Source organism: Micropterus dolomieu, linkage group LG01, assembly GCF_021292245.1.
Source record: "Micropterus dolomieu isolate WLL.071019.BEF.003 ecotype Adirondacks linkage group LG01, ASM2129224v1, whole genome shotgun sequence".
NCBI classification, from domain to species: domain Eukaryota; kingdom Metazoa; phylum Chordata; class Actinopteri; order Centrarchiformes; family Centrarchidae; genus Micropterus; species Micropterus dolomieu.
This window is the reverse complement of record NC_060150.1, coordinates 19,723,350-19,748,985: the sequence shown is the minus strand read 5'-3', so window position 1 is coordinate 19,748,985 and position 25,636 is coordinate 19,723,350. Positions and strand designations below refer to the sequence as shown.

At 42.0% G+C, this 25,636-nt stretch overlaps 1 protein-coding gene across 1 annotated transcript in view; it reads left to right on the top strand.

Moving 5' to 3' along the window:
* Positions 1–25,636, top strand: part of rsu1 (Ras suppressor protein 1) — a 78,460-nt gene that overhangs the window by 25,561 nt on the left and 27,263 nt on the right. Inside the window, exons 2-5 of the mRNA XM_046061076.1 lie at positions 3,592–3,710; positions 6,607–6,689; positions 7,517–7,631; positions 17,035–17,167. Of these exons, the coding sequence (XP_045917032.1) occupies positions 3,592–3,710; positions 6,607–6,689; positions 7,517–7,631; positions 17,035–17,167 (450 nt within the window). The remainder of the gene's footprint in view (positions 1–3,591; positions 3,711–6,606; positions 6,690–7,516; positions 7,632–17,034; positions 17,168–25,636) is intronic.

Genomic DNA, 25,636 nt, shown 5'->3' with positions numbered 1-25,636 from the left:
GGGGTATAGTGCCGGTGGAAGGGGGGGGGAAGGGGGAGCGTGCTGGGTCCATGATGGCTTGATCGTTCTGTTAGAAGACGGGACAGAAAGGACCCAAATGCAACACTCAGAGGGAAGGAGGTTTTATTGAGGGTTCACGGAGGGGGCTAGGGAAGAGGTGAGGGAGGAGAGGTGGACGCCAGGGGACGCGGGCACGGAGGACCGAGGAGCAGGCGAGGCACGGGTGGTGAGGCGAGGAGCAGGGAGGAGCCGGGAGGGCGCCGTGGAGGAAGCCCGAGAGGTGAGGACCAGAGGATGAGCCCAGCCGACTGAACGGATGACGAGGGTGAGTGAACCTGGGAGGGAAAACAGACAGAAAGACAGGGTTAGTGACTGGAGCGGCAAAATGCAGGGAAAATGAGAAAAAACAAGGAACATGAGAGCCTGGACGTTGAGGTGGCACCGGGTAAGGAGCAACGACGATCAAGCGAGGATGGTGTGGAGAACCGGGGTTGAAATACAGGCTGGGATGAGGTTGATTACTGGCAGGTGTGGCAGGCTGATGAGGTGCAGGTGTAGGTAGTTGGCTGGGCTCAGGAGCCGAGGGAGAGAGGAGGAGAACACAGGGAGGCAGGCAGAGCAAAACAATGGGTGAAATAAAGTGAGAAAAAAAAGTAAAACCAGGACACTCACCGTCAGCTGGGCTGTCCCCACAACACTCCTAGGGATTTAGTCCGACCGACCTCAAATTTCTGCTGTGCCTTCTAAAGGCATTGAAGATGAAAAGTTGTGCTATTTGCGAGTTTTCGTCAATGGGCTTGTCCGTGGCGTGGCGTCAAAGATCAACTCTTCGCCATGACACAGGAAGTTGTAACTTCAGTGTATATGCTCACATCTGCACCAAACTGTACATGTAGGATGAGAGTCCCACCCTGAACACATGTACATGCTGACATTCACCCACAGTCATAGCGCCACCTGCTGGCAACAGGAAGTGACTTTTAACGAAGCAGCCCCCGCCGCACGTTTCACCTACATGCACGAATTTTCTGTGGTGCGTGTATCTTGTCCAGACGCACAAAAAAGCCTCTTGGAGCGATGCCCTAAAACCAACAGGAAGTCGGCCATTTTGAATTTTACGTCAAATTTTGGATGATTTACACACTTCGTACTTTAACGAACTCCTCCTAGGGATTTAGTCCGACCGACTTCAAATTTGTGCTGTGCCTTGTAAAGGCATTGAAGATGAGAAGTTGTGCTATCTGTGAGTTTTCGTCAACGGGCGTGTCGTGGCGTGGCGTAAAAGAAAGGAAGTTGTTGTAACTTCAGTGTACATGCTCATATCTGAAACAAACTTTACGTGCTTGATAACTCTCCCACCCCGCAGACATCTACTTGCCAATACCGATTTATATTCATAGCGGCAAGTGCTATGTAGCTCCACATAGGTGACACAGGAAGTGACATATAGCACCTTCATGTGGCGTCGGAACCGCGTAGCAAATTCACAGCCGCACCGGCAGAGCTCCAGAATGTGCAACGCGGACGCGCTACAAGTGCGAGGGCCCGCCCGACGCTGCTTGCAGCTTTAATTTTTTTTTTTTTTTTTTTTGCAAAGTAAGCTCCATTTTGGGGATCTGAGCATACTCGAAAACTCACCAAATTTTGCACACATGTCAGAACTGGTGAAAAATTTCGTATTTTATGGGTTTCGCGCATGGGCGTGGCAAAATGACTCGCTAGCGCCACCTAGAGAATTGGAAAAAATTAGCCCCTCGTTCACGTTCAACCTACATGCACGAAATATTTTGGAGACATGTATCATATCAAGACGCACAAAAAAGCCTCAAGAACCCGTACCCTAAACTCAACAGGAAGTCGGCCATTTTGAATTTTATGGCCATTTTTGGTTGATTTACACACTTCGTACTTTAACGAACTCCTCCTAGGGATTTAGTCGGATCGACATCAAATTTCTGCTGTGCCTTCTAAAGGCATTGACGATGAAAAGTTGTGCTATTTGCGAGTTTTCGTCAATGGGCGTGTCTGTAGCGTCGATGATACGCCATGAAACAGGAAGTTGCTTGCAGCTTTAATTTTTGCTTAGAATAGTTAATAGTGATTTACTTGCTGAAGTTATCGATCTATGCTTGAGTTAAATAAATCCTATTATAATTTTTCGAAGTCGTTGCCTGTGATTATTTGTGTATAAGGTTGTAGTCAGAGTTGGTTGCCACAGCCAGTGTACGGATTCACCCTTCTCTGTTTGCCATCTATAGGTGGACAAACACTATTTTAGACTGATCATACTAGGCTCATATTTATTGGTCCCTGATTCCAGGGTGGTGCCCTGTATTAATTATAATTAATAATTTTGAATATGAATAGTTTCATTAATATTTCTAGAATATCTTTGATATTCAGCTAATAACCAAACCTGACCATATGTTGACAAAACCCCCAACACAAGTACACTAAAGATGTGGTGGGGGTGTACCGTTTCCCAAGCTTTATCTGAGGGAAGGCCCGCAGTCTCAGCCTTTGAAAACCCCTGCATTAGCTACATAGCTGTATGAGGCCTGTCTCGTCATTGTTTATCACAAGCAAAAATGTAACTTAGGAACAAGTTGTCACCACATGCCCTGGCCTCAAGTTAACTGCATTAGCTACTGCCTATAATATGTTAACTAAATATGGCAGCTTGTGCACCTGGCTAGGTGGCAAATAACTGGCAAGGAACAATAGCAAGCAACTGAAATTTGTGCCCAGAAACATACGTAAGCTTGCTAGCTTTGCTTACGTCACGTACACATAGCATACCTTTCTTTATGCTTTCTTTTTAAATGGCAGTAAAAGGTAATAACGTGGTCCCAGCCATCTGTGTATGGTTGCACTGCAGAATTTACAGATTGCTGTGTGTTTCTTCTGGACTTCTGTTTGACAGATTCATTCTTTATAGTTTAGATAGCTAAATGTTATTACGAAGATTTTGCTGACATATCCTCCTGCTCTCAGAAAGCCACAGCTTCTCCTGTCTCTCCCATTCACTTTTTTGGAGTGCGTGTGAAGGGGGTGTTGGAGGGGTGACAGCCGTTAACGGTAACAACACATAAATGGCGTTATTGGTTGCGTTTGAAGCAATAAGTTTTACATCCAATCAAAGTTAGGATGTTAAAAAATAAATCAGACAATGCAAAAGCAATTTATTGATATTCCCAAAGTTATGGTTTTGACTGGTCTTGAAATAAAATCCAGAATCCTCAATGTCCAAGACTGAGACAAGACCCGAGTATAAATGCGGTCAAGTCCGAGATGAGCCTGAGACCATCAAAAAATGAGTATTGCAACACTACTTGGAGGAGTACCTTAAATATTTCCTTTAAAGCTGTTCTGAAGTAACTCTGATGACTGTTTCACTATGCTACTTAAAATGGTTGCGTCTTGTCTAATAATCTTCAGTAAGTGAATCTTGTAGTCCTGTCCAGTCCTGAAACATGGACTGAATTTGAATTGAAAACAACAAAAGGTTTAAATAAGTGGTGGGTTTATTTATGTAATTTATTTATGTGTGTGTGTGTGTGTGTGTGTGTGTGTGTGTGTGTGTGAGCACAGAATGAACCGTATGAGCAGCTTACCCAGAGGATTTGGTTCCCTGCCATCTCTGGAAGTGTTGGACCTCACCTACAACAACCTGAACCAGAACTCTCTGCCTGGAAACTTTTTTTACCTCAGTGAGTGTCCACACACACACGCACACACACACATAGCTCTGAAAGTTGTGTTTTTCATAGGGGAAAGGACAATTACTGTTTACATTCTTTAATAATGTCGTCAACAGATCAGTTTATTGATCTGCCTCAATCAATCTGTACAGTTAAGAAGCATAAGCGATTGTGAATCAGTATCGCCTGTGTTGGTGTAAATGAAAGTGACAACAGCAAGACAACCCTCAAAAAGGGAATGCAGTGTTTCCCACAGATGTTTGACGGCGCTGTTTTTATTCCCATATCTATCAAGTCAGCGAAACTCAGCCAGTTGCGTGCACAGAGTGTCTAAACAGACATGTTAAGTTTGGTTACAAAATCTTATGCCAATTTTGATTTATGGGCATTTATGTAAAACTGTACATAAAGACACAAAAGTAAAATTTTATGAAAAGAAAACAGATTGACGTATCAAAATTATTTTGATAACTTTTAATCAGCGACGTCCATAGATGATCCTTCCAATGTTTCGATTGGCGAAACCACCTGGGACAAGTTAGCTAAAATAGGTTTTGGAGAAAATTGATAAAAAGTCACATAATTTGACATTTTCAGAGCAGAAGACCATTTAAGCAAAGATGCCAAGAATCCAGTGATTAAAATGATGAAAGAAGTTTGACTCTAAGCGAAGCCGTTTTCAAGATAGTTGCAAAAACTTAAAGTTAATTGTTGTGGGGACTTCCAAGAATGTCTTATTCTAAGGTAATAAAAACATCATAGTTTATTATGTAAGATCTTTACACAAAACTGAAAACATAGTTATGGATCTTATATTGTATTTCTGTCGATAAATCCTCAGAATTATTACACACTGAACCTTTAATTATCGCAATATAATTTTCATCAATAACAATATAACAAAAAATGTTCAACAAATGTTTGATTTAATTCATTTCACTCTCAAACAAATTAGCACTTCATTTTTCTATTAAGATATTTATTTTGTTGAGGAAAGGGACTGAAAAAAGATTTTACTTAATTGTACTCATGCGTATTTGTTGAAAAAAGATTTTATCATAATTTTTTTGAATGTTCTACCTCAGATTTTTTAAGTGATCCAATGTTTGGCATCTAATGCCCCTAATGTTTAAAGAGCCTGGCAACGCCCCTTTTCCTGGATGACAAAGGCATTGATGTCATTGACTGGCCTTCACGTTCCTCAGACCTGAATCCAATTGAGAACCCCTGGGATGTTTTCTGTGGTCCCTAGGCCGCCAAGTAGCACCTCAGACTGTTTAAGAGCTCAATGATGCACTGATCTAGGTCTTGGAGGAGACCCTCCAGGACACTATCCGCTGTCTCATCAGGAACATGCACAGATGATTTGGGGAGGCACTGTACAATACGTTAGCTTTTGAGTCCTGAAACCTTGCACCTCACTTTCTGCCTACTGTTGTTGGGGAAACAGTTAAACAACAATAGTGACTAGGACTAATTTGTTACCGTATTGTACTGCTTTTCTTTCTGGAGTCTCTGCTGGTTGCCTGACAACCTCATGATGAACCTCAAGACTCCAGGAAGTCACTGCACCTGGCCAAGAAATGCCTCCAATGTTGTATGGATCAGATAGACAAGATGGAGGTGTTGTATAGGGTTTATAATCCATCCCGTCTCTGTGATGACGAGCTTCTTGCCCTGCTTTACAAGGTACAAGGTATAAGGTTGTTTATTTGTCATACGAAATAACGAAATTAAATTTGTAGTTCCTTCATGCTACACACACAACATATAGTTAAGTGTAAGTGTAAGCCAGTCTGAGGCTGGTAGCACACTGATAGTGATCCAGCTCAGGAGGTAACAGAAGTGAAGGGGTCAGGGTGCTGGAAGCAGGTGTTGTGAATTATTTTAGAGCATTATAGCCTATGCTATGGTCTACATTGTCATCATTTAAAGTGTTATTTTATAGTGTAAAGTTAGGATCACAGTGTTATAACTCTATAGTTCTGAGTGTGTGTGCTCCTTTCTGTATCTAACTACCCAGGCTCAGCAGTAGCACATGTGTGTGAGTGAGCAAGCACAGTGGGATAGCAAAACAGCATCAAAAACACCTGCAAAGGAAAATATAGAAGCAGATTTTGTGAAAATTGTATTACAAAACATACATCAATATAGTCCATCACAGTAAGAAAGTCCTGTTTCTAGCACTGAGCACAAACAACACCAGTTTATTCCACAAAAGCCAGGTTATGGATGAAATGGCATGATCAAACGGAGGGCACGCAAAGGACACAGAGAGGAGGAGCAGCGCAGTCAGGGACTTTCCCAACAAATGCTGAGACATGTGAAAATCTTGGGCTTTCCCAGACCCAGGTGCAGTAGGAAAGAGAGCCAAGAGATGAAGTGAAGCCAAGAAACAGAGCTATAAAAGGAAGTCCAAAAGGAGGTGAAAGTCAGTCGTTACATGGTTTTCATGTCGACTCGGGTCTCTGTTCTGGTAACAGAATGGGGCTCTATTTTGCACCGATCTCTGACACACTCCGGTGGAACTTTTGTATTCTAATTGGTGTCTGTTTTTGTTGATAATAAAAATGTTGGTAAAATTTCAAGCTTTCTTATCTGGCCCAAGTCTTGAATTTTTACACGACATTACAGGAAGAAGAGGAGCCAGGCTACATTAGACATGCACAGTGTAATATGGATTTCACATTAAAAGATGAATAGGACTCTACAGCAGCAGCTTTATGGCTGCATGTTGTAACCGAGCTGCTTTTTCACTGCACCTTCACAAAGCTGTCTCATTGTCTGTTGTCTTGCCAGACAGCAGAAGGTCTGTGTAGATTGATTCTGCCCAGTTTGTGAGGCAGTATTATTAATCAGGCTTGACCCACACACAAGCAAACTAACAGGGATGCTTGTTTTGCAGCCACTCTTCGTGCTCTCTACCTGAGTGACAACGACTTTGAGCTCCTGCCCGCTGACATCGGGAAGCTGACCAAGTTGCAGATAGTAAGTTAATTCAATGCAACTGACACTATGAGCCGTTGTTGTTGGTAACCCAGCGCGGCCAAGAGTTACCAGGCTCAGCGAATCAATAGAAGAGCACAGAGAGTAAGAGAGAAGGAAAAGCTGCTGCTGGTTTCTCATTTCCAGCACCATCAGCAGTTCTGCAGTCACCACATCAGTCCCTGGCTTCAACATTGCAAGCTCGGTAGTCTTTATACAGCCCCATAGTTCAAACCCATCTACAGCCCATCTTCAACTGGCGTACTTGTTGTCTCCACAGCAACATGTCTTCATTCACTTCCTGTCCATACCAACTGTAGACTGTACTGGATATCACGCACCTATATGGCAACAAAAAACTATTAGCTCTGTATGCATATACTATTCAAAGGGTCAGTTCAGCCTAATTACAAAATACATTTTCCCTGGAGATATCCAGCAGTGGTCCCCCAAGGATCTGTACTTGGTCTAGTTCTCTTCTGCATCAACATAAGCGTTATTTAACCAGGTAGTCTCCGCTCTCATGATATTTAACAAGGTAGTCTCCTGCTCCCTTACCTTTAACGGTTATGCAGATGACTCACAGATGGACCTGAGGCTGAGAAACTAAACTGTTTCGGTGTCCTGAGTGTTGCACTAGGAGAGTGGAGAAAAAGAAAAATGTTTTGGTGTTTCACATAAGGCTGTAGATGCAGCAGACAGATTTAGGTTTTATAATAGCCATGTATTTTAGGAACAGCTAATATGTTAGTCCAGTTTGAATTATCAGTCTTTGTGCTTTAAGCAAGCATCAGATCATGTGTTATATGTCTTTCTACTGTTTCCTCCAGCTGAGTCTGAGAGATAATGATCTGATCTCGCTGCCTAAGGAGATTGGGGAGTTGGCTCAACTCAAAGAGCTTCACATCCAGGGCAACAGACTGACCGTCCTGCCGCCTGAACTTGGTACTGATCACACGTGCACACACACACTGTCCTAGCTAATACATGTATTGCACTCTGGCTGTTGGTTTTCAGTATCTGTAACCAGTGGCAACTGGCTGTGCTAGTTAAAAATAATCAGGTTCAAATGTCAAAGGTTCAAAGGTGTGTTTGACATGTAGTCATATTTTCAATATGTTCAGTGAAATACAGTGTTGGTTTACTCTAGTGTAATTAGGATGATGTGCAATAATGATAGAATTAGAATAAGTGTAAAAAAAATATATAATTTCTAAGTATTGTTTTGTAAATGTTTCAAAGGTAAAATATAAAAAATATATGTCTTTGTGCTCAATACACTGACATCTGTACTACCAACACAGTGTTTTTTTATGGCAATCCATTAACCTTTGGACCAAGAAGGATTCATTTACCTGAGCGTGAACCACATCAACAAAACACTGGGCACAGTATCATCTTAGAAATAAGGAAACATTATTTCCACAACACACACCTGTTGAAATAATAACCTTCCTCATTTATTTTCCTTATAAATGACCTCCTCCTCTGGTTGTTTAACTGGCTTCATATGAGGCTTAACGTTTCAATATTACAAACTCAGCATTGCTCCAGTCAGTGTGTGGGCCTACAATTCATGCTAGCCACATTATCTGCAGAACGTGCTAACATGCAAAATAAACAGTAAAACAACATAAAAAATAAAACTTACAGGTTCCAAGTTTGAAGTCGGTTTCGATCCATCCCTGAGCTTTAGTTTTGAAGTAAATACTTACTCTAACGTTACTGGTCCTCCTTCAGAAAGCAGCCAGAACAGAAAATGGTAAGCACACACACATAGCTTCAGACAGATTGCATTTTCATTTTAATGTTGAGCCAGAAAGAGCATGGTGACATGAAAGTGTAAATGCAATAGACTGGCGGCGCTGTTTATCATAGCGCATTGGATTATTGTCCACTGCAGAGTAGGTTAAGTCTTTGAATATTAAATGGCAAATGTCATTTTCATTTTTACAAGCCCTGCAACATCCGGTAAAGGAAAAAGAAAATATTTTAATTAAAACGTGGCCATGAGGTAATTACATTGTGGCCATGAGATACTACCTTGTTCCCACGTTTGAATTACCTCGTGGCTACCAGATAAGCGTATATAAAAAGAGCCAGCAGAATGGAGCAGCTTTTCTCCCCAAAGCAGAGAGTGCACAGTGCCTATGGAGGACTGATTCTGACATAAAGGGAAATAAATAAATGCTCAATAAATAAATAAGCATCTGATTAAATGCACAAAAAATACAGTAAATTAAAGCTGCAAGCAGCGTTGGGCGGGCCCTCGCACTTGTAGCGCGTCCGGGTGTGAGCCGGCCGAGTTGCATATTCTGGAGCTCTGCCGGTGTGGCTGTGAATTTGCTACGCGGTTCTGACGCTGCATGAAAGTGCTATATGTCACTTCCTGTGTCCCCTATGTGGAGCTACATAGCACTTGCCGCTATGAATATAAATCGTTATTGGTGTGTAGATGTGTTCGGGTTGGGAGAGTTATCAAGCACGTAAAGTTTGGTGCAGATGTGAGCATATACACTGAAGTTACAACAACTTCCTGTGTCATGGCGAAGAGTTGATCTTTGACGCCACGCCACGGACACGCCCATTGACGAAAACTCACAGATAGCACAACTTTTCATCTTCAATGCCTTTAGAAGGCACAGCACAAATTTGAGGTCGGTCGGACTAAATCCCTAGGAGGAGTTCGTTAAAGTACGAAGTGTGTAAATCATCCAAAAATGGCCGCAAAATTCAAAATGGCCGACTTCCTGTTGAGTTTAGGGTATGGGTTCTTGAGGCTTTTTTGTGCATCTTGATATGATACATGTCCCTAGAAAATTTCATGCATGTAGGTTGAACGAACATCTGTCTCTCTGTCACACAGTACACATGTACGCATAACAGTGCGCGTGCGTGCGCACACACACATTAAAGGAGACTTATTAGGCTTCTTATATTTTCTGTCTTATGTAACTCAATAACAACTGGCAACTCCTATGCTTAGTCTGTCTGTACCAAGCGGCAACCTCCGGCTCTCACTTCCGATACCAATGCGGAAGTATCTGAAATTGCAATTCATCGAGTGGCCACTTGAGGCTGGCTGCAGAAGGGAATCAATCTCCATTGACCCCCATGTTAAAATGCCCAACTTTACAGCAGAATAAAACATGTTTACAGCCTGGTTCAAAAAATGGTTTTAGTGCATGTCGCTAATTTTGCCCTTCGTGACAACTGTAAGGGGTCTAAATTTTTTATAACTCACCTGTTTAAATTATATTAATCCTTAAAGTTCTGCATTATTAGGGGCGTGGCCGCTTTGATTGACAGGCGCCATTATCCGCTGCCACTGCTAGCACTCGGTCCGCCGTCTGTTAGCCTCACTCAGCTACACGGAGCTCTGAGGCTCAGCCTGTCGGAGCCTTTTGGACATTTCTACATGCAGATACCGGATGAATAATGGCAGGCTGTGCAGTTTATTGGAGAGAGAACCTCCAGGAAATCCATGTTCTACTTGGTGAGTGAAATTCCTGGGTTTTATTTATGTGTTAACATTTAACAGGTATCGCTGTCGGCATATAGCTTGTTAGCTTAAGGTTTGCTCATTACGCTAATTAGCCAGATACGAGCAGCCCCAAGCTGCTAAGTTAGTGTAACTAAGTAAGTAAAACAAGTCAGCAAGAATTTAGCCAAAATTTAACGTTATTAGATTAACCTTAGCGTTAGACATTAGGGTGATAATGCTTTGAAGAAAAGGCGTCTGTGTGAAGTTGTAAGTAAAGGCTCAGCTCTCAGTTAGCTGCCGTTATGTTAACGGTAACTTTTACTAACGGGCGATGTGAGATTTAGCTACGTCCTGTAACGGAATCACTGTTCAGTTAGATATTAGTCAGATACTATTGGCTGCACCTGATCCCGATGGACATGAAGGGTTTAAAGGCAGAGAGCCGAGGGGGGAGCGGCTGCGGAGTTCTGCCTGAAACTGTCACACCGAGGAGCACCGATGCCATTATCTGAGCTAGCTGTCTCTCCCGAGGAGAGCCGTGCACCTCCAAGTATAACGTTACTGTTTAAAAACGCTAATGTTATACTATTCTTTGTGGGGTTCATCAGTGGGGATGATTGATTTGAAGTACATATTAAAGGCAGTTTAGAGTCATCAGTAAGTTATTACACTGAGTAACGTTACATGTAGCATTCCTTGAGATTCAGCAAGCAATCTGAGGTGATAACTGCGTTTGATCAGCGACGTTTCTGAAAAGGACCTTAAGAGGTGGATGCATAATTCGGCAGAACAGCTGTTGTAGGCTACCTGCAGAGATTTACATCTACCTTTTTTTGTCAGCATATAATGCGCGTTATGCCTGCAGGCAGGTAGCTGGGCTGTAACTAGGGCGATGGTTTAGTTAAGGCGAGAAATTAGGTGTGTGAGAGCCTCTGAGTTTGTTTGGTGGGTTAGAATTTGCCTAAAAAGGTAGTACAATTCAATAAGAAATATAAAATAAGATCCTTATAATAAACGTTCAATAAGATCGGACTTGAGTAGTTATTATTGCACAATGTCCAGCAGAAAACCGTATATTGCTCATATTAGGAAACAGTGTATTTCACATTGCCACCCCTACTTACTGTCACATGCCAGAGAGGTTATCATGCTGAGACCATCTCAGAGTTCAGTTGCTTTATGGCTCTCTGGAAGAAGCTGCTTAACTGTCTACCCATTGTTGTCTTTACAGGTGCCAGAGGAGCTGATTGCAGAACCCTCCAGATGTGATTAGCTGTGTCCAGCTCTTCAGGAGAGAACAGCTCCAGCTTCCAGCTCTACAGGAGATAACCGCTTCAGCTTCCAGCTCTTCAGCTCCTGCTTTTCTTTTTACTCACAACACCTGAACACTACTGACGTGAAATAACGACACTGGGTTCTTATCAACAGATTCTATCATTATAATAACTCCCAACACATTTCAAGTCATACAAAAGTACTTTTACATTTGTAACCTTTTAATATTGATGTTTTCATGAATGCGAGTTTAATTTATTAAGCTATTGCTTGTGTATTAGGAAGACTTTGTTATAAAGTGTATCAAACTAATTATACATAATAAAATCATTCTTCATTCATCATCAGTTTCATATTTTAATTTTAAATAGTGATCTAAACTTAACAATATTATGGTTAACAGCTGTAAATGAAAATATTAAGATGTTATTTATCGGCTAACATTTTACATATGTTAGTAGAAAGTAATACATGAAAGGTTGATGTTATATACTGTTTTATTTTGACATTTCTTTAAGAGACAAATGTGATATTGACTGAGAAGTTACTCTGTTGTGGAAAAACAAAGAATTATCTGTACACTGAATAGTTTTGAATCCCTGTAGGAGGTGTCATTTATTGCGACCTCTGAGAAGGTCTTGTGTGGTTTACATTGTATAGACTCACCTATTTACTACATGTGCATTCGGTCAGCTCTGAGACCTCAGTTTGCAAGTTCACAATAAAAACCACCTAGTGGGATTCATAATTACTCTGTGCAGATCATTCTTTGTTTCAGCACTTACCCACAGGATGGTTTGGATGTGCCCACATTATTCTGTGTTTAAACTAGACTTATATCAGAGCAGCAAACAAGGCACTCTTCAGAAACTTCAGGCTCTGTTATACAGTATATGGGTACTGGGTGTATGGCTCCTTATTTATCTTAAAGTATAAGGTAGAAAGTAAAAATACTCCTGCATGCACAGAAATACACTACATAATTACTTTTCAACATTTCATGTGAAACATGTTTGGGAGTATTTTCACTTTTTAACTTATACTAGACTGATGTTCTTTAGCAAGAGTTCAGTTTTAATGTTTCATGTTTTATCTGTGGTATACGATTAGCATATCAGTAAGTAGTAAAGACAGGGAGTGCTAATATATATAGAATTACAAGTGAACCATAAACCATATCTTTTTTTAAATAGATCTATGATACAAATATGGACAATATTTAAAAGTCAAAGTAAACATAAGGAGAGAACGCCTTTCCACGTCAGTCCACCCCATCAGCACAATGAGGACTCCAGGTCTCTGCAGCTCTCTGGCACTAGGTGTGTTCGGGTTGGGAGAGTTATCAAGCACGTAAAGTTTGGTGCAGATGTGAGCATATACACTGAAGTTACAACATCTTCCTGTGTCATGGCAAAGAGTTGATCTTTGACGCCACGCTGCAGACACGCCGATTGACGAAAACTCACATATAGCACAACTTTTCATCGTCAATGCCTTTAGAAGGTACAGCAGAAAATTGAATTCGGTCCGACTAAATCCCTAGGTGGAGTTCATTAAAGTACGAAGTGTGTAAATTGCCAAAAATGACCATAAAATTCAAAATGGCCGACTTCCAGTTGGGTTTGGAGCATAGCTCCAAGAGGCTTTTTGGTATGTCTGGACATGATACATATGCCACAGAAATTTCATACATGTAGGTCAAACGTGCGGCGGGGGCTGCTTCGTTAAAGGTCACTTCCTGTTGCCAGCAGATGGCGCTATGACTGTGGGTGAATGTCGGCATGTACATGTGTTCAGAGCGGGACTCTCATCCTACATGTACAGTTTGGTGCAGATGTGAGCATGTACCCTGAAGTTATAATAACTTCCTGTGTCATGGCGAAGAGTTGACGTTCTTTGACGCCACGCCACGGATACGCCCATTGAAGAAAACTCACAGATAGCACAACTTTTCATCTTCAATGCCTTTAGAAGGCACAGCAGAAAGTTGAAGTCGATCCGAATAAATCCCTAGGAGGAGTTCGTTAAAGTACGAAGTGTGTAAATCATCCAAAATGGCCGTAAAATTCAAAATGGCCGACTTCCGGTTGAGTTTAGGGTATGGGTTCTTCTTTTTTGTGTGTCGTGATATGATACATGTCCCCAGAAAATTTCGTGCATGTAGGTTGAACGTGGACGAGGGGCTAATTTTTTCTAATTTTGTAGGGAGCGCTAGTGAGCCATTTTGCCATGCCGATGCGCGAAACCCATAAAATACGAAATTTTTCACCACTTCTGACATGTGTGCAAAGTTTGGTGAGTTTTCGAGTATGTTTAGGCCCCCAAAATTGAGCTTACTTTGCAGAAAAAAGAAAAAAAAAAATCCTTTTGTACTCGGGCCCTAAAAAAAGAATCTCTTCAGTTTCAATAGGGACCTCGCACGGTTCATGCTCGGGCCCTAAAAATTATCCCTTCAGTTTCAATAGGGACCTTGCGAGATTCGTGCTCGGGCCCTAATAATAATCCTTACAGTTTCAATAGGGACCTCGCACGGTTCGTGCTCGGGCCCTAATAAAACAATGTCTACAGTAATTTATATAGGTACTGTACATAGGCAACAGGTATCAGCAGTTTCTTTTTATTTGCTCTGTGATGAATTTAAACAGCAGTAACAAGATGATAATGTGATTATCATCCTCACATAAAAGTCTGACATTTGGGAGACAGTGTTGGAAGAGAGAGACAGAGAGAGAGAGAGAGTGAAAGAAACAGCTGTTTCTGCGTGCCTCCCCCACTGATTTTAAGAGATTTTAGGTGAATGTAAACAGCAGCCACAAGATAAGTGGTCGTCATCCTCACATAAAAAAATTGACATTTAGGAAACCGTGTCCATCTTGACAGCATTTGAGCACTACGAACCATTGATGTAAAACCTTTTTGGGAGTCTTGCACTGCCGAAACAGTGGGCATGGACTGCTTGATCCAGGATGTTGATAAGCAGCTCTCTGTAAAGATTTGGGCACAGCAGTCTCTGATTTTCATTTCTTGGCCAACCTGAGTCCCATTTTATCCAGACCAGACGTTTAGGAGCAGCCTTAAATCCAAGCTGGGCCAACATAGCTCTGATCCCGCTCTCTCCTCTCCTCTGAGCGATCACAGCACCAGCTGTTGGCGCTGCCATTAAAGTTAAAATAAATGTTAATCAAATAGTCTCTATCTATAGCTATCACCCAATGAGTGCTTTAAGTAGGTGTCAGCTGGAGCAGGCACTGTGCACTCTCTGCTTTGAGGAGAAAAGCTGTTCCACTGTGCTGGCTCTTTTTATATACACTTATCTGGTGGCCACAAGGTAATTCAAACGTGAGAACGAGGTAGAATTAAATCTGGGCACAAGGTAGTATTTCGTGGCCTCAAAATACTACCTCTTGGCCATGTTAAATTAGAATATTTTCTTTTTCCTTTGTAACTGTTAGAAAATTGCACTTTCATTTTGACTTAAATACTGCTTGCATAAATGGAAAAATCACATTACATTGTTTATATTGCATTTTCAAATGTGAATTAACATTTGAATATTGTCGTCTCTACAGCGGGGTATGACTTTCATTTTCATTTTAATATATTCAGTGGTGTGAAAAAGTGTTTGCCCCCTTCCTGATTTCTTTATTTTTTTTTTTTTTTCCGTATTTGTCACACTGAAATGTTTCAGATCAAACAAATTCAAATATGAGACAAAGATAACACAAGTAAACACAAAACGCAGTTTTTAAATGAAGGTTTTCATTATTAAGGGAAAAAAATCTAAACCTACATGGGCCCTGGGTGGAAAAGTGATTGCCCCCTAAACCTAATAACTGGTTGGGCCACCCTTAGCAACAACAACTGCAATCAAGCTTTTGCGATAACTGGCAATGAGTCTTTCACAGCACTGTCTTTATTGTCCCACCAGGGGAAATTTGATTTGGAATAGGGTTAAAACAAACATACATGAGACATGAACAAAGACAAGAACAGCCATTACCATGTACAACATATATTTGTTCATCTAAAAGTACTCAAAAAGTTAAAATGGTAGCCTCAACACTGTAGGATGCTTCTGAGCAGCAGGTGAAGCTCAGTGCGAATTTAGGGCATTAACTGCCATGGGTGTAAAGGAAAATTTGTATCTGTTAGTTTTTTGTCTGGAGGAATGTATCTTCGGCCAGAGGGGAGAAGAACAAATTCCTCCAAAAGGGGGTGATCAGAATTGGCTGCGATAGTTCAAGCCTTACGTATAACTTGTCTTTTATAGATGTCTGCCAAGGAAAGCTATTAAGTGCCAATTATTTTGCTGGCTACCTTAACAATATTAGACAGTTTATTTTTGCTTTGCACTGTAAGATTCTCATACCAGGCTATTCAACAAAAAGTTAAAATTGACTCAATAAAAGATTTATAAAATAAAGTCATCAAAGTTTTATCCACATTAAAGGTATTAATTCTGCGCAGAAAATGAAGCCTTTGAAGACCCTTCTTGTAAACAGCTTAGTGTCAAGGTCAAAGTTCAAGTTTTTGTCAGTAACTGCTCCTAGGTACTTGTAACACTCCACTGTTTCAATAAGTGAGCCCTTGATTATTGTTGAAGAGGTTAAATGGGAAGTTTTCCTGAAGTCTATGGCCATGTTTTTAGTTTTAAGGACATTTAACTTCAAGAAGTGGTGGTCACACCATTAAACAAAGTCGTTCAAAACTGGCCCATGGTCAGCCTCTCCATGCTGAAGCAGACCAGGTCGTCCGCGAACTTCAGAAGAAACCTTTTATTGTTGTGACTCCTACAGTCATTTGTATATAGGAGATAAAATAGTGGGGACAGGACACACCCCTGGGTGAGCCAGTGGATAACAACCGCTTCTGAGATAGAACACCATTAACGCTGACTGACTGGGGCCTAAATGTTAAAAAAATCCAGAACCCATTTTACTATACCTGGATCAAGGTTAAAAGTGGACAGAATTTTCCTAACTAAGATGTGTGTTTGGATTGTATTAAAAGCTGATGAGAAATCGACAAATAAAAGCCTTGCATGGTTTTTTTTCCCCTTGTGTTTTAACAGGGCAGGCAATCACTTTTTCCCTGCATTTTGTGTTTACTTGTGTTATCTTTGTCTAATATTTAAATTTGTTTGATGATCTGAAACATTACAGTATGACAGACATGCAAAAAAATAAGAAATCAGGAAGGGGGCAAACACTTTTTCACACCACTGTATGTTATATATATATATAATGCCCATACGAGTACGTGGAAAATGATAATGCTATTGTAAAATTACATTTTCATTTTCAAGTTTACATTACAATTTCAATATAGTCCCTGATATGCTTCCATAGAGTAGGCTGATGTGTCAGTATCTAAGTGCCATCTGGTCCTCCAGCAAGACTATTACTGCACGTAAGACACACAGCACTGGAGGCTAGCCAACATTCTACAATGACTTTTACACACACATAGCGTTACACACCGCACACCCTGGTGAAACGTCAGAAGGGTCTGAAGAACATACCGGCACATACCGCCCGAGCCTACAGGGCTGCATAGAAACAGGTGATGAGTGTGTCTCTATGTCTGCAGGTAATCTGGATCTGACTGGTCCTAAGCAGGTGTTTAAAGCGGAGAACAATCCCTGGGTCACTCCCATCGCAGACCAGTTCCAGCTGGGCGTCTCCCATGTTTTTGAATATGTTCGCTCAGAGACCTATAAGTAGTAAGTAATAACACTCATGCACACACACACACTGATATTTTTATACTGAGCATCTGCATTGACTTATACTACGTACAGGTGGGTTTTCTACACTCAGGACAGGTTACTGACGTTGTACCTGTGGGTACCTGTTCTGAACAACCACACTCAAAGGCACATGATATCTTTTAAATATGAGGATAACGGCACTCGTTTTCAGACAGTTTCTCCTGGAAGACGTTCACAGTGTTGCGCCTGGTTGTTCACATTAGAGCACAGAAATGTAGGCAGTCTTCTCTCTGGTGGAGAAAAAAGCAGTGGAGTTTGCACTGTGAAGCAGAAGGCTGCTCTTAATTCTTTGCTCCAGGCAGAAAGAGATGCTGCAAATCCTCTGTGTGAATGCTTCAGACTGCTGCTCTGAGGCATGCTCTGGAACTGATCCCTGCACTGTGTGACTGTGTGTGAGGGAGACAGAATGACCATGTCTCATCATATTCCTTTTCCATATTTTCCTTGCATACTTGTATGAGCGTTGTGTGCCTGTGAGTCTGCTATCTGTGTGCACATCTTTGCAAACAGTACTGCTGAACCAATAGGAGTTATTCAGACTGCAGTATAAGTATCCAGCAGCTGAACTTATTACATTCAGATGAGAATTCATGAAATAATTATAGATAGTAAAGCTGCAAGCAGCGTTGGGCGGGCCCTCGCACATGTAGCGCATCGGGGTGTGAGGCGGCCGCATTGCATATTCTGGAGCTCTGCCGGTGCAGCTGTGACTTTGCTACGTGCTTCGGACGCTGCATAAAGGTGTTATATGTCACTTCCTGTGTCCCCTTTGTGGTGCTACATAGCAATTGGCACTATGAATATAAATTAATATTGGCGTGTAGATGTGTTCGGGGTGGGACAGTTATCAAGCACGTTAAGTTTTGTTCAGATGTGAGCATGTACACTGAAGTTACAACAACTTCCTGTTTCATGGCGAAGAGTTGATCTTTGACGCCACGCCACGGACACGCCCATCGACGAAAACTCACAGATAGCACAACTTTTCATCGTCAATGCCTTTAGAGGGCACAGCACAAATCTGAAGTCGGTCGGACCAAATCCCTAGGAGGAGTTCGTTAAAGTATGGAGTGTGTAAATCACCAAAAATGACCATTAAATCCAAAATGGCCGACTTCCTGTTGGGTTTAGGCAATGGCTCCAAGAGGCTTTACTATACATGATACACGTACCACAAAAATTTCGTACATCTAGGTTAATCTTTGTCCGGGGGCTGCACTGTAGGGGGCACTATTGAGCCATTTTGCTACGCCCATGCGCAAAACCCAGAAAATACAGAATTTTTCGCCACTCCTGAATTTTGTGCAAAGTTTAGTGAGTTTTCGAGTATGTTTAAGCCCCCAAACTTGAGCTTACTTTGCAGAAAAAAAATAAAAATCCCAACAGTTTCAATAGGGTCCTCGCACAGCTTGTGCTCGGGCCCTAAAAATAATCCTTACAGTTTCAATAGGGACCTAGCACGATTCATACTTGGGCCCTAATAATACCATGTTGTAACCAATCACAACTGATCTTTGGATCAGCACTTAAACAATGTTGGTCTAAAGCAGGGGTCGGCAAATAAGTCTGGCATCGGACCAAATTATTTTCAAGTCTTTAGATGGCGGGACAGAACATTGTCAATTGACCGTTTATATTCCAACATTTACTATGTGTGTGATTGATTAGCTCCGTTGGTAGTGCACAGGACTCCTGTTTGGAGGGTTGTGTGTTCAATCCTCACTTGCCACTAGTATTTTTTTCTTCCTTTTTCAACAAATGTATTACATATTCACAATTAAGCATGTGCAGGAGTGTGTACACAGTGTGCCATGAATGTAAAATCACTGTGGAGAGAGAATTGGGAGCGAAAACTAAATAATTTTGGAAAAATTATTTGGTTATAGTCCATCCCTAGACAATTTCTGTCACATTCTGCCTGTCAGCCATGTTTAAGTTTTGCACTCTGTGAGTTTTGGTCTGTTATGTTTTGGGGTTCTGTCTAGTCTGTTGTCTGTGTTGTCCTGGTGAGTTCTGTCTCTGTTCCCTACCCTGGTCTGTGTAACAGTTGGTCCATGTTTTCTGTTGGAGGTTTGTTCCTTGTCTTGTGTTCTCTGTTTAGCCTTGTTTATTTCATTGTTCATCCGCAGGTTTTGTTTAGCTCACCTTGTACCTGTCTGTCATGTATCTTAGGTTTAGTTCTGCATTATGGTTCTGTGTCTTAGTTTATGTCTGTATTTAGCGTCCAGTAACCTAGGTTATGTCTGTTACCCCAGTTATCACTCTGCCTGCCTCTCTGTTCCCCCCTGCTGTCTCTGCCCGCCTGCCCGCCTCTCTGTTTTCCCTGCTGTCTCTCTGCCCGCCTTGTTAACCTTGATCCCTGTCACCTGTGTTGCCCTGCTCGTTAGTCCCTGTGTATATATGCCTGGCGTTTCTGTTCAGTCTCAGTCTGGTCATTGTAGTGTGTGTCTGTTGTAGTGGTTGTAGCATCCGCTGTCTCATCCTGTTACCTGTCTGTTCCCTGTGAGTTCTTTGGATTTTGGATTACACCTGTTCTTGGATTTCTCTGTTGGATCACCTGGTTTGTTTGTACCATTATTTTGGATTACCTGGACTCAGCTACTCATTGTAAGTGTTCTCGCTTTTAGTTTGTTTATTAAACCTTTTCGGAATTGAACCTGCTCTGTGTCTTGCGTTTGGGCTCTCACCGCCTCTGCGCTCACCCACAAATCCTGACAATTTCTTTAGCAAGTTCAGTCCTTATGCTTTCTGGTTGTTTATTTATTATCTACTCTAGCTTTTCCAACTATTTGTTCACAGATATGGTAAAATGGTTCCAGATGATGTGAAATTGCATATTTGTCATTGGAAAAATCTAAATTTTCTTGGGGGAGGACCCCCAAACCCCCCCATCATCACCACCACATATGTGCATCTAAGACTATGGGAAAACACTGACATTTTATGCTATTCTGATGTGCATCACTTTCTCGCAAACAGCATTGCCGCTGAGACATATTGTATTGAGGTTTTATATGCAGACATACCGCAGGGCGCACTATGCTCAAAAAATGTTTTGGTTCACCTCTGCTGCTACAAATCCTTCGTCTGTACGTGTCTTATCCCACAGTAATTGTGCGCTGCCAGATGTTGGATTAAAAGGCTGTACATTATATTTAGCGAGAAGCAGATCAAACTGACCCATCACCTGTTTCTGTCAGGCCGGATGATGGAGAGCTCACTTACTCTGATGGACTGCCACTCTGTCTTTGTGATCAATCACCAACACAGGCATAATGTAGATGTGTCTCTCTCTCTCTCGTCCTCTGATTTCATCTTCCACCCTGATGGCCTGTGTTGGCTTCCATTCCTACTGGGACCTTGTTGCTTGTTACACCCCTCCCTCTCCCAATGTTTTGCTCTACACTGTCACGATGAAGATGACACCGGGGGGACTACACTCAGTTAAAAACTTGGTAGCCTATTACGTTACAAGTCACAGTGGATATTTTACAAGCACGGGCCAGGTAAAGCAGCATTGAACAGAGTGCAGATGGTTTCGGTTGTTTGATGGGCTGCATCATTAACAAGCCCACAAGCGGCTCACCTGCTGACGTGATAACGGATGACGTTATTGGAAAAAAGAAGAATTCTGTGTCTTTTAGGCGACTTTATAAAACATACTGCTGATGGAGAAAGTGGAGTAGACGGGCGGGGAGGAGACAGAAAAAGGCGGGGCAAGCCGGTGTGTTTAACTGAGGTGTAGGCCTCTTGTGTTTGTGTGCCTGAGTGTGGGGAGAAGAGAATTCCAAGGAAGGTGTGACGCTTATTTATAATTTATAATAATAATGTCACATGGCGGTATTATGTGAAAAATTAAGTTTTTTTGCCTGGGGGACGGGGTTTTACAATTATGATGCCTGCTCAACCATCGACCATCTGTCAGCCATCGCCGATGGATGATGGTAACGTCTACCGGCCCAATCATAATGCTCAGCCTATGTGATGACCCAGAATTAATTGTTGTGGACTACTGCCCCCTAAGGTCCAAACTCCACAAGGTACCATCAGCGTGCTTTAAACCTTACAGCAGTGTTTCTCTCTGGTTGAAAGCTTAAAGTAGGTTTCACCTCTGACCATGGCCAGCAGCGCTAGGTGTGTTCTTTAATGACTTAATCCCGCCTAACAGGGATGTTAGGGGCTCGGGGCCCTGGGCTGCACTTGTTCATCACTGCAGCTAGGTGGGAAGTTAGTCTAGAAATGATGGACAGTAAGGAGCAGCCGTGGCCTCAGCACGTGTGCTACATGTGGCAGACTGTGAGGACGTGTCAGAGAGAGATGCACTTGGAGAAGTCCAACAGTGAACACACACACACACACACACACACACACACACACACACACACACACACACACACACACACACACACACACACACACACACACACACACACACACACAGCTAGCAGCAGCCTGACTTTGGACAGGTGTTAAACAATTTCCCAAAGAGATCTTCTGTGAATCTTCACAGCTTCATTCACACCTGACTAAATGTCCTTCATCTTCCAACTGTCAACACACACACACACACACACACACACACACACACACACACACACACACACACACACACACACACACACACACACACACACACACCTGTCTGCACCTCCAGTTTAATTTAGTGGGCTGGATCTTGAATGTGAAAGTAGTAATAATACTGTGTTGGTAGAGAAATGGTCTTTCCTCATGCTCCTCCACAGGGAGGTCAGAGGTCAGGGTTTGCATTGCTGCTAACAGAAGCATTCAGTGCTGGAGATTTATGTAGAGGCATGGGACAGCTGTCTGAGCAACATATCAATACAACTACTCGCTGTATTTCCAGGATGTGGAAGGTGATGAATGGACTCCTAATTTTGTCCCGGTGCCATTAGTTCTGACACTTTCAATCATGACAAAGGTGTCTTGAAAAGTAATGGTCACATGACATTTAGAGTAAATGTTGTTCCTCTGTACACAAGAAGTCTAATGGACATTGATGATCTCCACTGGACACACTTTCCATTCTAGACATCTCCATTAGCTCATAAACTAATAGCTAAATTCCAGTACTGTCTACAACTAAAGCTGATGATACATGGGGCAACTTTTTTGAGAAATGTGGCTGGGCAATCTTGCTAGTGGCAAGTCCGACTACGTTTTGAACGGATAGCGGCGGAGCGGTGCGGGACGGGTGGGGGAAGGGGATTACGGTAGTAATCTTCACTTATTACCATTGACTGCAACGTTGCCCTGCACGATTGCTCTAAAAGTTGCTCTGTGTATCATCAGCTTTAGGCATCACTTGTTGGATGGTCGAAACTGAACCCTCCTCCCATCAGAACTGTGAGGCTTGGGGTTGTTGGAGTGAGATCAGGGAGGCAGGAGGAGGCCTTTCTGAGAACTGGTTAGAAACACTGAGCCTTTACATGTAGTCTGACCTCACACGGGACAAACTACGTTTCAAGCACACTGAACCCCCTGTGATAGGCCTACCTTTGTTTCCACTTGTGCATCATTGCTAATGCAGCTGACCGCACCTTTAAACACATCTAAGCACAGTGCTTGGAAGGTTGGGAGGATAAGATGTATGTGTGATGGCAGCAGATTCCAGTGACCATTTAACTGTGACAGGAAGGTTGCTGATCTAAATTAAGCCAGAACAATGACAGAGCAGATTTCATTCCTAGATGAAGACAGCGTATTTACAGTTTTTTTTTTCAATTTTATTTATATAGCGCCAAATCACAACAACAGTTCTCACAGCGCTTTTCATAAAAGAGCAGGTCTAGACCATACTCTGTGATGTTATGTACAGAAGCCCAACAGTTCCCACCAAGAGCAAGCACTAGGAGACAGAGGCAAGGAAAAACTTCCTTTTAAGAGGCAGAAACCTCAAGCAGAACCATGGCTCAGGGTGGGCGGCCATCTGCCTCGACCAGTTGGGGGTGAATTGGGGGGGGTGGAAGGAGAGAGAGAGAGGGAGGGAGGCAGCCTACACAGTAAACACACAGAGGTACAGACAGTAAAGGTGATGTTGCTATAGACTAAATGAAAAATGGTACAGATATTTATAGTAGTGTGATGATAATAATCGTAATGTTAATGACTATAATAACAATAATAACAATAGGACTAGTAACAATAATTGTAGCAGAGGGTGTCGAGCAGGAACACGGGGGCAGCAGGTGACTCGCAACCACAGATCCAGATCTGGATCTGGAAGGTATTCTTTCCTGCAACTGAGACAGCTCTAATGTGCTGGGTTGTCCCTGTGATAACACTGTGTGTGTGTGTGTGTGTGTGTGTGTAAAAGAGTATGGTACCTGTCATACATGTTTCATGAGCAATCCTGTTACTCTGACAGAGAGAGCAGCTCACAACACATTAACATACTGTAGAGAGAAAGCCCTCTAATCTTTTATTCATCGCTTTCTGTCTCCCCTTCTCACTCCACTCTTATCCTGCATTTCATAGCATTTCTGTGTTGTTGGGAAAAAGTTGAATTTTCTTTCTGTTTCAACAGTACTGTGTGTTCTTGAAATGACTTGAGTGAAAGTCCCTGCATGAGTATGTCTTTTTTTTTTTGTTTTTTTTTTTTACTTTTCAGCTTTTCTCATTATAATCACACAGTAAGTAAAAAAAAAAAAACAACAAAAACAAAACAGAGGGAGGACTACCAGAGTATCGGAGTGCAAGGTCAAAGTTTGCTCAGATTAGAGGCATAGCATAGCAGCAAACACACAAAGCAGACAATCAAGTCTCATCAAGCAACATCAAAAATGGTTTCCACACCTTCAAGAAGTACTTTTGTGAGTTTCCTTCGTTAAAACAAATCTCTTCCACCTGTTCTTCAGGCTGAAGAATGATTTTTTTTCCAAGCTGCTAATGCGGCTTTCCTGATCCAGCACCTGTTACTTGATAGACTCTACCTTCTCCATCAGTTCCTTCTGAGAGCTTTGTACCACCTGGGGAGTCTGGTCCAGTTTGTCAAACCTGTCATTAATGTGTTTAAGGATCTTGTCCGAGACTTTCTCCCAGATCAGCGGCAAATAATTGGCATCATCACCACCTGTAGCCTGGCCATGGATTTGCCCGGGAGCGCAGGTGCTGCTAGCCTTAGCATTAGCCTGGGCTAGCTGGAGGGATTCGGTGTCTTTAGACTTCTTAGTATTTGGCATGTCGTCACAAAAAGTCAACTACTTGGACTACAGTGTCGGAAAAGTTCCAGAGGCAGAAGAAATGAGATAAGAGACTATAGAAATATCAAAAATATAGATTGGCGCGGAGGAGCCTCTGGAAGCACGTCTACTCCATGCACTGCTCGCAAGCGCCCCCTGCATGAGTATTTCTACCAGTACATACTGTACATTTCACCAGCTGAAACCAGAGCTGTCTCTTCAATATAATGAAAGATATTATAGAACATGAAAGAAATGGACACACACCAGAGTGTGAATACTGTAAAACCCAGCCTCCGAGACTGACGGAGGTCAGAGCTATACTATTGGATTGTCGCCTCTTGAGTTACAAAGTGGTATTACACGACAGGGCTAGCTGGTTAGCATGTTAACTTCAGTAGATATCGTGCATCACAATACATAGATGTCTTTGACCTATGTCAGCACTGTTACAACTTCACATTCTGTTGATCATCTTAGTTCATTTTCTGAATGTTAAACTAAAATTCAGGCCAAATCTTACACACTGTACCTGTTTAAGAAATAAAACACTAAATACTTAAGATAGTGATGTTTTACACCATTTAATGTACTGGAAGAAATAATTGGACAAAAAACTGCACACATAGTCAGCACTTACTGCGCACTCTGCCTACTGAAGGTCAGCCAGTCAGAGTCTGATTAGGGCCCGAGCACGACCGTGCGAGGTCCCTATTGAATTTGCTCGGATTATATATATATATATATATATATATATATATATATATATATATATTTTTTTTTTTTTTTTTTTTTTTTTTTTTTTTTTTTCTGCAAAGTAGGCTCAAATGACATGGCCCTAAACATACTCGAAAACTCACCAAAATTTGCATTTGCAAACATGTCAGAACCGGTGAAAAATTTCGTATTCTACAAGTTTCGCACATGGGCGTGGCAAAATGACTCGCTAGCGCCACCTAGAAAATTGGAAAAAATTTGCCCCTCATTCACGTTCAACCTACATGCACGAAATTTGCTGGGGACATGTATCATATCAAGACGCACAAAAAAGCCTCAAGAACCCATAGCCTAAAGTCAACAGGAAGTCGGCCATTTTGAATTTTACGTCAAATTTTGGATGATTTACACACTTCGTACTTTAACGAACTCCTTCTAGGGATTTAGTCCGACCGACTTCAAATTTGTGCTGTGCCTTCTAAAGGCATTGAAGATGAAAAGTTGT